Raw genomic sequence first — 18,728 nt, 5'->3', positions numbered from 1 at the left:
TTTGTTCACTTATGTACACCAACATACATTCATGATGGCCCCATTCCTAGTCACTCATAGTTCAGAGACGTCCAAGAGGCACTATCTACCGAGCGTAACTCTCTGGGCCCAGGGTTGGGTTCTGGAGGATGCACCGGGGAGTTGACTCTCGTCATCAGCATCTGGCCTCTGTTTTGCCTGGAGCCTAATTGCCCCATCAGAGAGCGGTCTCTCGCTCTCTCTTTCGCTCTCTCTATGCTCCGCGTACACTCCTAGCTCATCAGGGCTTTTAAGTGATTAGTGTGTGTGAATATGTTTGGAGGAGCGGGAGATCGAGGGAGCAACGCGCCTAAACTGGTGGAGGTGAAGAGCGATGGGAGGGGATGAGGTGGAGGGTTGTTTAATAATGGATGCTCGTTCGCTCTACCCGTTTGCTCTCATTCACTTAATCTGTCACACACCTCCCTTTTTTTGGTTGCTTGGATATTTCTCTTTAGTCTTATTGGTCTTTCACATCACTTTGACATGTCACTTCTATCTATAAAGGCTTTGGGAAACCAAACATCCTTAGTGTACTCCTCAGAATGTGTCTGTTTCTCACTCCCTCTCCAGTGTCTGCTCCCTCCTTCCCTGCCCTGGACCTGAGTACCTTCAGAGGAAGTCTCATCCAGGGCTTCAGACGGTGAGTGAGTTCTCTTACGTGGTAACTGTTTATAGAGTAAGAGTGCTCTGTTTGTCCCCCCCCCCCCCACTGTCAGTGACTGAGTTACACTGCAGTGTTGCTCTCCCTGTAACAGGTCACCCAGTTCCGGGCCCTGGCTGCCTCATGCATATGGACACAGTCAGTCAGTGGTCCTGACCTGCAGCCCTGGCCCAGGAGCACCCTGGGATATATGTTAATGAGGGTACTCTGAGCCCTGCCCCTAAGGCTCTGCCCTGACCCTACCCAGCCTGAGGTCTGTAGGCAGGCTACAAGCAGGAGGGCAATGATGTAAATTTGTACGCTGTACACCCACTCCTCCTGCCCTCATCTGACTTGACCCCCCCCCCCCCCAGGGAGCCCAGAGGTCCTGGCATACTTACTGGTGTTTTTGCGCTGTTGTACTGTACTGTCCTCCCCTCACAGCAATATACACACACTTGTTAGTTATGACTATAAAATCATAGTTCAAGGGGCTGATATTGCACGTCAGAAACATCATCACCTCCTCAGGAGGAAGATTGATAAGTTTCTAGATGAATGTCATGTGAAAGATTTCGACTACATCTGTACTCGTTTCTCACTGGTCTCTGGACGATGTTCCTGGTAGAATGGCCGTCTGCTATAGATTTAGCTGTGAGTCTTGTGGTGTTGTTGTTGCCAGGCGGCCTGTTGCGCCCATAATTGGGGTTGACGCCAAAGAAGAGGGGGGTGTCACTGGGGAGGGTGTGCTGTGTCAGAGCCATGTCACTACACTCCACAACCTGCTTCTGTCAGAGCAAGGTCAAGGGATAATTTAATCATTAAAGACCCCCACTCCCCCTCCACCCTCTTCACGTCTCTGTGCCTCTCTTAAACCAGCTGACAACGCCACATACGCACGGCTGTGTCATCATAATTTAGGAATCGTTTTGTGTGGGTGCGTGTGTCTGACATGGTTTTCGGTTGACTATTCATCTAAATATTGTGTAGGGTGCCTCTTTTTCCCTTCAGTCAAGTTCCTCTCTTTTCCTCAGATGATTTGTTAAGGCAAAGAAAGTGGCAGTCTTCTCTCTGTGTGTGTGTGTGTATGTATATATCCCTGTTGCAATGTTTTCAGTGATCATGTATCTCTGTTAGAGCATTCAGAATTGATAGTTTGCTCCTTCAGAAGGCCCAGGCCCTTCATCCCTGTCCGTTTACTGGTGGTTTGCCATATGACATTAACAGAGTTGTCATGTTCCATTGGGACTCATGTCAGTAATCTGTCATATTGTTCTTATAGAAGCTTGCTGTATGTCTCTGTGCTGATTCCTGTGTGTATGTACAATACCAGTCAAAAGTTTGGACACCCACTCATTCAAGGGTTTTTCTTTATTTTTACTATGTTCTACTTTGTAGAATAATAGTGAAGACATCAACTATAGAATAACACATGGAATCACGTAGTAACCAAAAAAAGTGCAAAAAACAAAACCTATTTGAGATTCTTCAAAGTAGCCACCCTTTGCCTTGATGATAGCTGTGCACACTCTTGGCATTCTCTCAACCAGCTTCATGAGTCTTGAAGGAGTTCCCACATATGCTGAGCACTTGCTGGATGCTTTTCCTTCAATCTGCGGTCCAACTCATCCCAAACCAACTCAATTGGGTTGAGATCGGGTGATTTGTGGAGGCCAGGTCCTCTGATGCAGCACTCCATCACTCTCCTTGGTCAAATAGCCCTTACACAGCCTAGAGGTGTGTTGGGTCATTGAAAAACAAATGATAGTCCCACTAAGCTCAAATCAGATGGGATGGCTTATCACTGCAGAATGCTGTGGTAGCCATGCTGGTTAAGTGTGCCTTGAATTCTAAATAAATAACTGACAGTGACACCAGCAAAGCACCATCACACCACCACCATGCTTCACGGTGGGAACCACACATACAGAGATCATCCGTTCAGAACAAAGCAACACATGACAGCACAGCATGGTAGCAGCACAACATGGTAGAAGCACAACATGGTAGCAGCACAAAACATGGTACAAACATGGCACAGACAACAGCACAAAGGGCAAGAAGGTAGAGACAACAATACATCATGCAAAGCAGCCAGAACTGTCAGACAGAGTGTCCATGATTGAGTGTTTGAATGAAGAGGTTGAGATAAAACTGTCCAGTTTGAGTGTTTGTTGCAGCTCGTTCCAGTCGCTAGCTGCAGCAAACTGAAAAGAAGAGCGACCCAGGGATGTGTGTGCTTTGGGGACTTTTAACAGATTTGCTCAAACGCATTAAGAAGGAAAGAAATTCCACAAATGTACTTTTAATAATGCACACCTGTTAATTGAAATGCATTCCAGGTGACTACCTCACGAAGCTGGTTGAGAGGATTCCAAGAGTGTGCAAAGCTGTCAAGGCAAAGGGATTTTGATTAGGTTAACACGTTTTTGGATACAACATAATTCCATATGTGTTATTTCATAGTGATGTCTTCACTAGTATTCTACAATGTAGAAAATAGTAAAAATAAAGAAAAACACATGAATGAGTAGGTGTCCAAACTTTTGACTGGTACTGTATGTGGCTGCGTTTACACAGGCAAACTAATTCTGATTTTTTAAAATTCTGCTAATTGGTCTTTGACCAATCACATCAGATATATGTTTTGAGAATTAGGTAAAGAAAATTCAGAATTGGGCTGCCTCTGTGAATGCAGCCTAAGTATCCTGATTCTGTGCCGATTTCTGTCGATGTCCTTGTATCCTGATGTCTTGTCCTCTGCTGCCCCCTACAGGTCTGACGATCTGGAGAGCATGGCCAAGGTAAGACAATGCACAGCACTGCTTCTTGGTTTCTGCTCTGTTCATAATCGGCTGGGTGAAACTGTCAGGGGTTTATTGAGGCGGGTGGAAGGTTCAGAATATTTGCAGGTAGAAATATATGACATATAAAATCTTGATTTGTAATTTGGATGACCTATAGACTATTACCAGTTTTTTATAGAGATTTATTTCTGCAATGTTTTTTTTCTAAACGTTCCCCTGTTGATTGTATTGATGCATTTTAAAAGGCAACAATATGACTGCTATATAATTCTGGGGCATGAGTTTTCACTATTCAGGTGTGATGCTGTGCGATTTGTATGTAGGTGTGTCTTTGTATGAGATGCATCTCTTAAGGTTATGCTTGTTTTCAGATCACTAAGCTGCTGTACAAAGATGAGCGTTTCTCTCAGGGAGCTACAGGATCTGCTGGTAAGATCATTTGTGAATGGATGAAAATGTGGCCATAAGAACACAATCTGTTTTTTTTGTTTTACATTGGAGTCTTTTATCATACTCTTATTTATTTGTGCTGGTGCCCCATAACTCCATTCTCTACCAACTGAGCCACACGGAACAGTCAGGTGTTTGTGTGCATGTCTGTACTGTGCCTTCAGAAAGTATTCACACTCCTTGGCTTTTTCCACATTTTGTTGTTAGAAATTGGGATTTAATTGTTTTTCAACGATCTACACAATTCTGTCAGTGGAAGAAAATGTTTTACATTTTTTAAAGATTCATGAAAAATGATAACACTATCTTTATTAGATATTCAACCCCCTGAGTCAATACATGTTAGAATGACCTTTTGGCAGCGATTTACAGCTGTGAATCTTTTTGGGTCTGTCTCAGAGCTTTGCACACCTGAATTGTACAGTATTTGCCCATTTTTATTCAAGCTCTGTCAAGTTGGTCGTTGATCATTGCTGGACATTTTCACGTCTTGACATAGATTTTCATCCCAATTTAAGTCAAAACTGTAACTAGGCCACTCAGGAACATTCGATGTCCTCTTGGTAAGCAAGTCCAGTGTAGATTTGGCCTTGTGTTCTTGTTTATTGTCCTGCTGAAAGGTGAAGTTGTCTCCCAGTGTCTGGTGGAAAGCAGACTGAACCAGGTTTTCCTCTAGGAGTTTCGCTGTGCGTATCTCGATTACGTTTTTTTTGAACAAGTCCTTGCCGATGACGAGAATATCGATTACATGATGCAGCCACCACCATGATTGAACAAATGAAGTGTAGTACTCTGTGATGTGTTGGATTTGCCCTAAACATCATGCTTTGTATTTTGTTTGCAGTATTACTTTAGTGCCTTAATGCAAACAGGATGCAAGTTTTTGAATATTTTTTTATTCTGTATATACTTCCTTTTCACTGTCATTTTAGGTTAGTATTGTGGACCAACTTCAATGTTGTTCCATCCTCTCTCAGCCATTTAAAATCACTATTGGCCTCACGGTGAAAACCCTGTGTGGTTTCCTTCCTCTCAGGTGTCCTTCCTAACTCAGTTGCCGGTGACTTTGTAGTGACTGGATGTATTGATGCACCATCCAAAGCGTAAATAATAACTTCAACATGCTCAAAGGGATATTCCATGTCTGCTTTTTAAAAATTTTACCCATCTACCAATAGGTGCCCTTCTTTGCGAGATATTGGAAAACCTCCCGTGTGGTTGAATCTGTGCTTGAAATTCACTACTCGACTGAGGAACCTTACATATAATTGAATGTGCGGGGTAGAGATGGAGTACTCATAAAAAAAAATGTCAACCACTATTGTTGCATACAGTGAGTACATGCAACCTATTATGGGAATTGTTAAGCAAATGTTTACTCCTGAATCTATTTAGGCTTTCTTTAACGAAGGTGTTGAAGGTTATTGACTAAAGACATTTCTGCTTTAAATGTTTCATTAGTTTGTAATAATTTCTTAAACAAAATTCCACTTTGACGTTGTGGAGTATTGTGTGTAGATCAGTAGCACATCTCAATTGAATCCTTTTTAAATTCAGGCTGTAACAAACAAAAGGGGTATAACTACTTTCTGAAGGCACTGTATCTGTGTCTCTGTCTATGCATTCACTGTGTATATATCTGCAGTCTCCGTTGCAGGAGTCTGCTGATGCGCTCACTCTGCGTTATGAAGACGGTTTGCACGTTCATGTCCTGCCCTAGATATAGGGTGGGTGTGAGACCTGGCCAGAGGGACAGCCTGTCTGTCAGGGAAAATGGGCCCAGGCTGCTGACACAGTGCTGAACAAACAGCCTGCGTCTCAGTCTAGTTTGTCAGGAATGTGTGTCTTTCAGTGTGTGTGGCGCGGCTGTGTCTCTCCGTGTCAGTGTGTGTGTGTGTGTGGTCTGACCGGGCTGTAGTGCTGGTGGGAGAGATGGAGACAGTTATCCGTGTCACTTCCCGTTGTGTCCTCCGCACGGCCGCCCCAGAGTGCGAGGCTGTCACCCACTGCCACCCGCCCGACACGCATTACTGTTCGCTTCACTCAAAGAATACCGTCAGCACTACTCTCTCTCACACACACACACACAGCCATTATCCTGGGACCACGTTCTATGTCCGTGTGTGTGTGTGCACGTATAACATCACTCCTCTCTTCCTTCTCTACAGAGGCTGTGTCCTACTTTCTCTATAACCTGATGGACAGCATGACTGAGGCAGAGGTGCAGGCTCAGGAGGACAAGCTCAGGCAGTACTTCAACCAGCTCAAGAGCATGGTACACACACACACACAGATATTTGACTCATCCCATTCATAAATACAACCTCTCTGACAGGCTTACACACATTGATCTCAGATTAAGAGTTGTCTATGCGGATAATGAGATTCAGATTACCCATGTCCCAAATCTCAAATTTCAGATTAGCAATCTGCCCCCTCCTAAAATGGACAACCCCAGGTGAAAGAATTTATTTTAATCCTGTTCTCCCGTGTTTGACCTGCAGGGTATCATCATCCCAGGGAACATCTACAGAGGGATCAGAAACCTGCTAGACTCCTATCACGTGCCTGAGCTCATCAAGGTATCTGTTCTAAATCACTGACTCACAGCTACTGTATGTGAAGGTATTCTTAATGATGCAGTTTTGGTTTCTTTCTTACGTGGTTCTTTTGGTTTCTTTTAGGATGTCATCGCCCTGGTGGACAGCCAAGAACCTCTGAACTTCTCAGATAACAGAGTTGTTGTGAGTGTATTCATTAGGTTTTAGAGATATACAGTGGGGCAAAAAAGTATTTAGTCAGCCACCAATTGTGCAAGTTCTCCCACTTAAAAATATGAGAGGCCTATAATTTTCATCATAGGTACACTTCAACTATGACAGACAAAATGGGAGAAAAAAAATCCAGAAAATCACATTGTAGGATTTTTAATGAATTTATTTGCAAATGATGGTGGAAAATAAGTATTTGGTCAATAACAAAAGTTTATCTCAATACTTTGTTATTGCCAACAAAGGGTATATAACAGAGGTCAAATGTTTTCTGTAAGTCTTCACAAGGTTTTCACACACTGTTGCTGGTATTTTGGCCCATTCCTCCATGCAGATCTCCTCTAGAGCAGTGATGTTTTGGGGCTGTTGCTGGGCAACATGGACTTTCAACTCCCTCCAAAGATTTTCTATGGGGTTGAGATCTGGAGACTGGCTAGGCCACTCCAGGACCTTGAAATGCTTCTTACGAAGCCACTCCTTCGTTGCCCGGGCGGTGTGTTTGGGATCATTGTCATGCTGAAAGACCCAGCCACATTTCATCTTCAATGCCCTTGCTGATGGAAGGCGGTTTTCACTCAAAATCTCACGATACATGGCCCCATTCATTCTTTCCTTTACACGGATCAGTCGTCCTGGTCCCTTTGCAGAAAAACAGCCCCAAAGCATGAAGTTTCCACCCCCATGCTTCACAGTAGGTATGGCGTTCTTTGGATGCAACTCAGCATTCTTTGTCCTCCAAACACAACGAGTTGAGTTTTTACCAAAAAGTTCTATTTTTGTTTCATCTGACCATATGACATTCTCCCAATCTTCTTCTGGATCATCCAAATGCTGTCTAGCAAACTTCAGACGGGCCTGGACATGTACTGGCTTAAGCAGGGGGACACGTCTGGCACTGCAGGATTTGAGTCCCTGGCGGCGTAGTGTGTTACTGATGGTAGGCTTTGTTACTTTGGTCCCAGCTCTCTGCAGGTCATTCACTAGGTCCCCCCGTCCTAATAATTGCTCCCACAGTTGATTTCTTCAAACCAAGCTGCTTACCTATTGCAGATTCAGTCTTCCCAGCCTGGTGCAGGTCTACAATTTTGTTTCTGGTATCCTTTGACAGCTCTTTGGTCTTGGCCATAGTGGAGTTTGGAGTGTGACTGTTTGAGGTTGTGGACAGGTGTCTTTTATACTGATAACAAGTTCAAACAGGTGCCATTAATACAGGTAACGAGTGGAGGACAGAGGAGCCTCTTAAAGAAGAAGTTACAGGTCTGTGAGAGCCAGAAATCTTGCTTGTTTGTAGGTGACCAAATACTTATTTTCCACCATAATTTGCAAATAAATTCATTAAAAATCCTACAATGTGATTTTCTGGATTTTTTTTCTTTCATTTTGTCTGTCATAGTTGAAGTGTACCTATGATGAAAATTACAGGTTTCTCATCTTTTTACGTGGGAGAACTTGCACAATTGGTGGCTGACTAAATACTTTTTTGCCCCACTGTAGGTGATGGTCATTTAAGGAGAGTGCATGTAACGTTTTCCTGTCTACCTTTCAGATTCTGGACGGCAAGGTTTTGGCGCTGGAGAGCAGGCTGGCTGAGCTGAAGGCTGACAGTAAACCAGTAGGAGCTACCCTGAAACAACTCATCCTCACTCTGTGTGCCGAGGAGGTACAGTCTCACCAAACATGCCCTCTCTCTTTTGGGTAATGTTTGCTAAGCTTAAACCTGGTTCAGTTCCAGAGTGATAGTCTGCTGCTCAACAGTAAGAGACAATTAAATGAGGGTTGTTAATGTCCTACTGGACCGGCTGACTATTGCGGCTCTGCAGCTGTGAGCTATGAGTCCAGCCTTAGGATTAAGCATTTGAGATGAAGGTTGATTTTTTTAAAGACGTCTTGTCTTTCTGACAGAAACTGGACAGGGCTCTGGAGCTGAAGAAACAACACGAGGCAGACATGGTTGCCGGGAGCTACGCCGCCCTCATCCACCTCTGCTGTCGCCATGACAATGTGGAAGAGGCACTGAACTTGAAAAGAGAGCTGTAAGTGGATTGGGGAAACACACACACATTCCCCTATACTCGGTCCAGCTAAGCATTAAAGTTGAACATGAGCTGGATTGGGAGAGACGTTAATGCACTGGCCGGGCCAGAGCAGTGGACAGGGGTGTTCTGATGAATCCGGTGCGTACGTACCCCCATCTCTTCTCCTTGCCCCACACCCTGCATCTGTAACCTTTCAGTAACAGAAAGGCATCGGTGCTGCACTCCACTTCAGCTCCAATCTCTGTCTCCCTTTCCCATGCGCTGCTTCATCAGAGGGGGGGGGGGGGGGTAGAGGAATCTGAATTGTAGGGAGATGGGAGTTACAATTGTGACATGAACTGCATCAGCCGCGTTCGAGATCTTTCACACACAAATTACACACAAAAAAAAATGTATATTTCTCTAATCTATGGTCTAACTCTCTCAACCCCCCCATGTTTAGGAGCCGTAAGGATTCCTCTGTGTCTCTGGATTCCAGCAAGTATGTGGCTCTAGTCAAGGTCCTGACCAAGCAGGGCAGACTGGAAGGTGAGTGTGCACTAGACACTGTCAGGGCAACATAGTCAAGGTCCTGACCAAGCAGGGCAGACTGGAAGGTGAGTGTGCACTAGACACTGTCAGGGCAACATAGTCAAGGTCTTGACCAAGCAGGGCAGACTGGAAGGTGAGTGGGCACTAGACACTGTCAGGGCAACATAGTCAAGGTCCTGACCAAGCAGGGCAGACTGGAAGGTGAGTGAGTGGGCACTAGACACTGTCAGGGCAACATAGTCAAGGTCCTGACCAAGCAGGGCAGACTGGAAGGTGAGTGGGCACTAGACACTGTCAGGGCAACATAGTCAAGGGAAGTTGCTTTCTGTTAAAGAAAAGCTTTCAGGGTTCCTTGTCCAGACTGCTGAGAAACCTTGCCTGAAAAGTCACCATGCTTGAGACCTGAAGACTTCCGTTAGCTCCCCGAGCTAATGCGTTGGCTTTAGCTCAGCAGGCTAACATCAGACTTGTTCCTGGTCAGTCATATTTTAGGGATAAATGTGGGGTTTGGTTAAGCCTGTACATCTACAGTTGAAGTCAGAAGTTTACATACACCTTAGCCAAATACATTTAAACTCCGTTTTTAACTATTCCTGACATTTTATCCTAGTAGGATCACCACTTTATTTTATGAATGTGAAATGCCAGAATAATAGTAGAGTGATTTATTTCAGCCTTTTATTTCTTTCATCACATTCCCAGTGGGTCAGAGGTTTACATGCAACCAAATACTATTTTTGGCCCATTCCTCCTGAAAGAGCGGCCTTTCAGGTTATGTTGATATAGGACTAATTTTACTGTGGGTATAGATACTTTTGTACCTGTTTCCTCCAGCATCTTCACAAGGTCCTTTGCTGTTGTTCTGGGATTGATTTGCACTTTTCGCAACAAAGTACGTTAATCTCTGAGACAGAATGCGTCTCCTTCCTGAGCGGTATGACGGCTGTGTGGTCCCATGGTGTTTATACTTGCGTACTATTGTTGGTAGAGATGAACGTGGTACCTTCAGACGTTTGGAAATTGCTCCCAAGGATGAACCAGACTTGTGGAGGTCTACAATGTTCTTTCTGAGGTCTTGGCTGATTTCTTTTGATTTTCCCATGATGTCAAGCAAAGAGGCACTGAGTTTTAAGGTAGACCTTGAAATACATCCACAGGTACACCTCCAATTGACACAAATGATGTCAATTAGCCTATCAGAAGCTTCTAAAGACATGACATCATTTTCTGGAATTTTGGTGTATGTAAACCTCTGCCCCAATGGAATTGTGATACAATGAAATAATCTGTCTGTAAACAATTGTTTGGAAAAATTACTTGTCATGCAAAACTATAGTTTGTTAACAAGAAATTTGTGGAGTGGTTGAAAAACGAGTTTTAATGACTTCAACCTAAATGTATGTAAACTTCCGACTTCAACTGTATATCTTTCTTTACAAGATGCCTATATCCATACGCCATATGAAAGAACAGCAAAGTTCAACTCCTGAGTGAAGGAAGTGTTTGATGCAGTTAAATGTCTGCTGAAGGAGTAATTATTTTCTCAGAGAGCAGGCTGTATGCATGTGGCGAGGAGCAGGCAGCAGCCGCCTTTTTCTCACTCTCATGACGCCCACATTAACCAGCCATTATCTGAATGCCACGGTGGGTTTCTGCCTGCCCATGTAAGACCCAATTACAATAAAAGTGTTTCTTCTTTGCTTTGTGCACACAGTGACAGCGTAAATGTGTGCCCCGTCTCTCTCACGCTACCTCTCTCTCTTTCCTTCAAGATGTGTGTCACTCTCACCCCCCCTTCTGTCTGCCTTGTCTCCCCCCGTCACAGAGAGAGAGCGAGAGAAAATTACAGGACTCGCGCTACTTTAACAGAATTACAGAAATCCGTCCTGATACTAATGGCATATCATGTCCGGGAAAGTGCTTGAACATTTCACACACACAAATTTGCATGTGAATTCAAGCAGAGGTGCTGTGAAGGGAGGGAGGGGGGGGGGGTTAGCTGGCCATTAGCCCCAGTGAGTGCGGCGGCGGCTTGTCATCCACATTAGCACACCTCACTGCCCCGGTCTACCGGGCCGCGCTACAGACAGCTAGGCCCGCACTGAAGATCATGACTTGTGGCAGGACCGCTCACTGGCTCCCCGCTTTTAATGGCTTTGTTGTTTTCCTTACTTCCTTCCTTTACCTCCACCTTCACCTCTCCACCTTTCCCTTCATCCCCCTGCATAGGGATAGCTAAAGCCTCTGTGGGGTCCCCCGGTAAACACAGCCCTGGGTGTGCAGGGGCCTAGTGGAACACAAGGCAGGGAAATTAGAGGGATTAATGGCCTGTGTGATATTTGTTTACCTGGCCGTGGCAGTATGTGGCTGGATGAGTTTCAGATCGCTGGCTGGCTGGCTTGGCTGATATACATACCACTCTGTCTGCTTGGACGCCTAGCCTCCATTTGGTCATGTTAGCGCCGAGCCACTGGTCGTGGTGATTAGTGGTGCCGTCAGGAAGGAGAGAAGAAGAGATGAGCTGTCTCTCCTCTGATGGGTGCTCATTCCCTCGCAGGCTAGCTAACATGTTCCTTCCCCCAGTACGACTCTGCTAGTGTGTGTAACGTGCTGATGGACAGTCGGGGAGTGGGTAACCTTTTTTCCCCCTAACCCCCCCCACACACACACACACTCTCTCTCTCATTAACTTGGGTTTGATCCTAATGTCAAATTACCCCCACCAAATATTCTGAAATTTCCATCCTTAACTACAACATTTTCTGCCAAGATAGAACTGCCAATGGGGGCAGAGTCGCAATCTACTGCAGAGATAGCCTGCAGAGTTCTGTCATACTATCCAGGTCTGTGCCCAAACAGTTAAAGCTTCTACTTTTTAAAAATCCACCTTTCCAGAAATAAGTCTCACCGTTGCTGCTTGTTATAGACCCCCCTCATCCCCCAGCTGTGCCCTGGACACCATATGTGAATTGATTGCCCCCCTTCAATCTTCAGAATTTGTACTGTTAGGTGACTTAAACTGGGATATGCTTAACACCCCGGCCGTTCTACAGTCTAAGCTAGATGCCCTCAATCTCACACAAATTATCAAGGAACCAACCAGGTACAACCCTAAATCCGTAAACACGGGCACCCTCATAGATATCATCCTGACAAACCTGCCCTCTAAATACACCTCTGCTGTCTTCAACCAGGATCTCAGCGATCGCTGCCTCATTGCTTGCGTATGTAATGGGTCCGCCGTCAAACGACCACCCCTCATCACTGTCAAACCCTCCCTAAAACACTTCAGCGAGCAGGCCTTATCTAATCAACCTGGCCCGGGTATCCTGGAAGGATATTGATCTTATCCCGTCAGTAGAGGATGCCTGGTTATTCTTTAAAAGTGCTTTCCTCACAGTCTTAAATAAGCATGCCTCGTTCAAAAAATGGAGAACTAAATACAGATATAGCCCTTGGTTCACTCCAGACTTGACTGCATTAGCATCGAATAGCCCCTGCGATATGCAACTTTTCAGGGAAGTTAGGAACCAATATACACAGTCAGTTAGGGAAGCAAAGGCTAGCTTTTTCAAACAAAAAATTGCATCCTGTAGCACAAATTCCCAAAAGTTGTGTGACACTGTAAAGTCCATGGAGAATAAGAGTACCTCCTCCCAGCTGCCCACTGCACTGAAACTAGGAAACACTGTCACCACTGATAAATCCATGATAATCGAGAATTTCAATTAGCATTTTTCTACGGCTGGTCATGCTTTCCACCTGGCTACTCCCTACCCCGGCCAACAGCTCTGCACTCCCTGCAGCAACTTGCCCAAGTCCCTCCCCCGCTTCTCCTTCACCCAAATCCAGATAGCTGAGGTTCTGAAAGAGGTGCAAAATCTGGACCCCAACAAATCAGCTAGACAATCTGGAACCTCTTTCTAAAATTATCTGCCGAAATTGTTGCAACCCCTATTACTGGCCTATTCAACCTCTTTCGAATCATCTGAGATACCTAAAGATTGGAAAGCTGCTGCGGTCATCCCCCTCTTCAAAGGGGGAGACACTCTAGACCCAAACTGTTACAGACTTATATCCATCCTGCCCTGCCTTTCTAAAGTCTTTGAAAGCCAAGTTAACAAACAGATCACCGACCATTTCGAATACCACCATACCTTCTCCGCTATGCAATCTGGTTTCCGAGCTGGTCATGGGTGCACCTCAGCCACGCTCAACGTACTAAACGATATCATAACTGCCATCGATTAAAAGACAGTACTGTGCAGCAGTCTTCTTCGACCTGGCCAAGGCTTTCGACTCTGTCAATCACCGCATTCTTATCGGCAGACTCAATAGCCTTGGTTTCTCAAATGACTGCCTCGCCTGGTTCACCAACTACTTCTCTGATAGAGTTCAGTGTGTCAAATCGGATGGCCTGTTGTCCGGACCTCTGGCAGTCTCTATGGGGTTGCCGCAAGGTTCAATTCTCGGACCGATTCTTTTCTCTGTAAATATAAATTGTCGCTCTTGCTGCTGGTGATTCTCTCATCCACCTCTACGCAGACAACACCATTCTGTATACTTCTGGCCCTTCTTTGGACACTGTGTGTTAACAAACCTCCAGACAAGCTTTAATGCCATACAACACTCCTTCCGTGGCCTCCAACTACTCTTATATGCAAGTAAATTAAATGCATGCTCTTCAACCGATTGCTGGCCACACCCGCCCGCCCAACTAGCATCACTACTCTGGACGGTTCTGACTTAGAATATGTGGACAACTACAAATACCTAGGTGTCTGGTTAGACTGTAAACTCTCCTTCCAGACTCCCATTAAGCATCTCCAATCCAAAATGATATCTAGAATCGTCTTCCTATTTCGCAACAAAGCCTCCTTCACTCATGCTGCTAAACACACCCTCGTAAAACTGACTATCCTACCGATCCTTGACTTTGACTTCCAACACTCTACTCTGCAAATTGGATGTAGTCTATCACAGTGCCATCTGTTTTGTCACCAAAGCTCCATATACTCCCCACCACTGCATCCTGTATGCTCTCGTTGGTTGGCCCTCGCTTCATATTCGTCGCCAAACCCACTGGCTCCAGGTCCTCTAAGTCTTTGCTAGGTAAAGCCCTGCCTTATCTCAGCTCACTGGTCACTGTAGCAACACCCACCCATAGCACACACTCCAGCAGGTATATTTCACTGGTCATCCCCAAAGCCAACTCCTCCTTTGGCTGCCTTTCCTTCCAGTTCTCTGCTGCCAATGACTGGAACAAATTGCAAAGATCACTGCAGTTGATGACTTATATCTCCCTCACTAACTTTAAGCATCAGCTGTCAGAGCAGCTTACCGATCACTACACCTGTACAGAGCCCATCTGTAAATAGCCCATCCAACTACCTCATCTCCATATTGTTATTTATTTTTGCTCTTTTGCACCCCAGTATCTCTACTTGCACATCGTCTGCACATCTATCGCTCCAGTGTTAATACTAAATTGTAATTATTTTGCTGCTATTTATTGCCTTACCTCTCTAATCTTACTGCATTGGAACACACGTCTATAGATTTTTATTTTGTGTTATTGACTGTACGTTTGTTTATCCCATGTGTAACTTTTTTTTTGTCGCACTGCTTTGCTTTATCTTGGCCAGGTCGCAGTTGTAAATGAGAACTTGTTCTCAACTGTACTACCTGGTTAAATAAAGGTGAAATAAAATAAAAAATATCCCTGGCCCAGTGAGTTCACACCTACAGCTAATGAATTAAACTCTAGCCTCTTAGTCTAGTTCACAAGGGCTGCAGTGTTTGCTGGTGTCCTACCCCTTGATACTTGGTACTTGATTTATCAATCGATTTCATAGAACCACACAGCTGGTTTTCCATGTTTTCTTCGTCAGTTGTCTGCAGGTTTTCATCCAATACCATTCAATCACAATGAGGCCGTAGCCTGAAGGCAGAAAACCCAACCATTCTGGGGAACAGCATCCAACGCTTTCTTTGTCATTAGTCAAGGCTTTGATTCCTCTCCACAGTATCATCCTACAGAGAAATATATTCAGAGATCCAGTGAAGGGGATGTCCACAGGTACATGTAGGGTCACCCCAACCCCAGAGGGACATGGCCCAACTGGGCCCTGTTCAGATCCATATCCACCCCGTCCTGACGCCCCGGGGAGAGAACAGAATGAGCCCCAGACACAAAACAAAAGCTGCCTCTTAGAAACCCAGTGTGACCCACATGAACCCCCACCCCTCTTCCCCTTTCCAATTTCCCTTTTTGCTTCATTAAATCTGTGACAGTCACAGACTGTGCTTCATTTGCATAACAACGCATGAAAATGAGGGGGGAGGGAGAGATTGAGAGGCAGACTGGAATTTGGATGCCAAAGCACACACCAGTGTGTGTGTGCTGTCGTGTCACTGGAGTGTTCATCCCTGAGAGAACACTCGGGTTGAAGAGGTATAATAGCTAGCCAGAGAACTAGACTGCCAGAACTGAAGGGATGGTGGGACATGACTGCACTCACCTGTAGTGGTCAACACAGGGTCCTTTCTATTCTGGCTGTTATTGAGTCTGCTAGCCACAGCACTCACACTGTGAGTAGCAATTGAGGTTTGAGCCCAAATGAGGCCAGAACTCACATATGCGTGGTAGTTGAGGGCCAAAGCCAATAAAAGTTAGTTTGTTTGTGTGTGTTTACATGGGGTGGGTACTGGCGAGCTAGATGTTTTCTATCTCTGACCAGGCTGTGATGATTAGTATCACCGGTGTAAACAGACCCTATCGGTATCAGCCCATTAGCACGCCTCTAAACACAGTGTAAACACATCTTAATTGTCTGGCCCTGCCACAGAGCAGCTGACTGCTGCCGGGGGAGAGAGATGAGAAGAGGAGAGTGTTCACTCTGCACGGCCCAGTCAGCCAGATGGGTGCCCAGGCCTGCTGAAAAGCCTCCATTATTACCTCTGTAGGACCCGGGGCCAGGGCACGCCGGGCACTCGCCGCACACCTATAATTTAGCCCCATCGCTTTCGGCACAGGGACGGGGAAAAAGCGGCCCGGTAATTGTAGTCTCGTTTAGAAATGCAAGTAGCAATTAGCAGGAAATTGGCATTATACGGGCCGATTTGCATTCCTGCTGGGTGTAAAATGCTGTTTTAATAGCGGTTTGTTTTCCCCACATGAAATTATCTAAGGGGCCTTTTATCACCTTCTCCCCATCTCGCTCTCATTCTCTCTCACATTGTCTCCTCCTTCCCTCCCTCTTTCATTTGGAGTCTTCCATCAAGTGAGATTGGGCGCTGACTACTTATTTTAACCACCCCATTGTAGTTCCTGGCCCCCTAAGTCTCTCTAGGGCAAGGCAGTTAAACCACAAGTAACTGACTGTAATACTAGCTGACATTTATTGAGTAATTGTGTCAGATGTTGGCATTGTAGTTTTATCAACATGCATTTGGCCAGCTCCAATGTTGACTTTATCTCTCCCCACCCCTCTCTCTCCCCCCCCCCCCTCCATCCATCTCCCCCCTCTCTCTTCTCCATCTCTCCCCCCCAAATCACAGAGGCGGTGGACATGCTGAAGGAAATGAAGGAGAAGGAGGTGGTTGTGAGGGACACCACAGTTACCCTGCTCTTCCATGTCCTCAATGCTGCGGCCATGAAGGGGGACGTGGTAGCTGTCCGCAGGCTCCAAGACACCATCTTCACCCTGGGCCTGGCCACGCCCACCGCCAACCTCTGCTCCCCCCTGGTCTCAGCCCACCTGGAGACGTGAGTAGTACTCCCTCCTCCTGTCCTAACAGCTGTCCGGTACTCTATAGGACTTTAGCATCAGACCTGTGTTCAAATACATGTAAATAATAACTTATAGTGTATTTTCAAATAATGTGGCCATTTTCAAATGATGTCCTTAAAACATGTCCTTCAATTAATAACTTGGGCGTTTATTTGTTTAAATCACTGATTACAACAGGCGCTTATTAGAGACAGGCTTCTATTTGAGCCAGGTGTCTTTTTCCATAATGCACACAGCTTTGGCTCATTTGCATAGTTAATTGTTTATTTTCAGTTTTCACTTCCAACATTTTTAATGAATTTCTTCATTTCATGCAATGTGTTATTATTTACACATTGTCACTTTTATGTTTGTCTTATTATGCCTCTATATTAAAAAAAAAAAAAAAACTATATCTATATCTATATATATATATATATATATATATATATATATATATATATATATATATATATATATATATATACTGCTCATAAAAATAAAGGGAACACTAAAATAACACATCCTAGATCTGAATGAATGAAATATTCTTATTAAATACTTTTTTCTTTACATAGTTGAATGTGCTGACAACAAAATCACACAAATTATCAATGGAAATCAAATTTATCAACTCTTGGAGGTCTGGATTTGGAGTCACACTCAAAATTAAAGTGGAAAACCACACTACAGGCTGATCCAACGTTGATGTAATGTCCTTAAAACAAGTCAAAATGAGGCTCAGTAGTGTGTGTGGCCTCCACGTGCCTGTATGACCTCCCTACAACGCCTGGGCATGCTCCTGATGAGGTGGCGGATGGTCTCCTGAGGGATCTCCTCCCAGACCTGGACTAAAGCATCCGCCAACTCCTGGACAGTCTGCGGTGCAACGTGGCGTTGGTGGATGGAGCGAGACATGATGTCCCAGATGTGCTCAATTGGATTCAGGTCTGGGGAACGGGTGGGCCAGTCCATAGCATCAATGCCTTCCTCTTGCAGGAACTGCTGACACACTCCAGCCACATGGTCTAGCATTGTCTTGCATTAGGAGGAACCCAGGGCCAACCGCACCAGCATATGGTCTCACAAGGGTTCTGAGGATCTCATCTCGGTACCTAATGGCAGTCAGGCTACCTCTGGCGAGGACATTGAGGGCTGTGCGGCCCCCCAATGAAATGCCACCCCACACCATGACTGACCCACTGCCAAACCGGTCATGCTGGAGGATGTTGCAGGCAGCAGAACGTTCTCCACGGCGTCTCCAGACTGTCACGTCTGTCACATGTGCTCAGTGTGAACCTGCTTTCATCTGTGAAGAGCACAGGGCGCCAGTGGCGAATTTGACAATCTTGGTGTTCTCTGGCAAATGCCAAACGTCCTGCACGGTGTTTGGCTGTAAGCACAACCCCCACCTGTGGACGTCGGGCCCTCATACCACCCTCATGGAGTCTGTTTTTGACCGTTTGAGCAGACACGTGCACATTTGCGGCCTGCTGGTCCTCCTTGCACAAAGGCGGAGGTAGCGGTCCTGCTGCTGGGTTGTTGCCCTCCTACGGCCTCCTCCATGTCTCCTGATGTACTGGCCTGTCTCCTGGTAGCGCCTCCATGCTCTGGACACTACGCTGACAGACACAGCAAACTTTCTTGCCACAGCTCGCATTGATGTGCCATCCTGGATGAGCTGCACTACCTGAGCCACT

The 18,728-nt window shown here is 45.5% G+C and overlaps 1 protein-coding gene across 1 annotated transcript in view; it reads left to right on the top strand.

The window, feature by feature from the left end:
- lrpprc (leucine-rich pentatricopeptide repeat containing) overlaps positions 1-18,728 on the top strand; it is a 74,768-nt gene that overhangs the window by 18,939 nt on the left and 37,101 nt on the right. The window contains exons 14-23 of the mRNA XM_036956116.2: positions 592-661; positions 3,438-3,465; positions 3,840-3,897; positions 6,087-6,193; positions 6,423-6,500; positions 6,603-6,662; positions 8,236-8,349; positions 8,592-8,722; positions 9,168-9,253; positions 16,817-17,024. Of these exons, the coding sequence (XP_036812011.2) occupies positions 592-661; positions 3,438-3,465; positions 3,840-3,897; positions 6,087-6,193; positions 6,423-6,500; positions 6,603-6,662; positions 8,236-8,349; positions 8,592-8,722; positions 9,168-9,253; positions 16,817-17,024 (940 nt within the window). The remainder of the gene's footprint in view (positions 1-591; positions 662-3,437; positions 3,466-3,839; positions 3,898-6,086; positions 6,194-6,422; positions 6,501-6,602; positions 6,663-8,235; positions 8,350-8,591; positions 8,723-9,167; positions 9,254-16,816; positions 17,025-18,728) is intronic.

Source organism: Oncorhynchus mykiss, chromosome 20, assembly GCF_057628025.1.
Source record: "Oncorhynchus mykiss isolate SJ-2025 chromosome 20, ASM5762802v1, whole genome shotgun sequence".
NCBI lineage: Eukaryota > Metazoa > Chordata > Actinopteri > Salmoniformes > Salmonidae > Oncorhynchus > Oncorhynchus mykiss.
The sequence above is the reverse complement of the archived record's forward strand: the minus strand, read 5'-3'. Positions and strand labels throughout refer to the sequence as shown.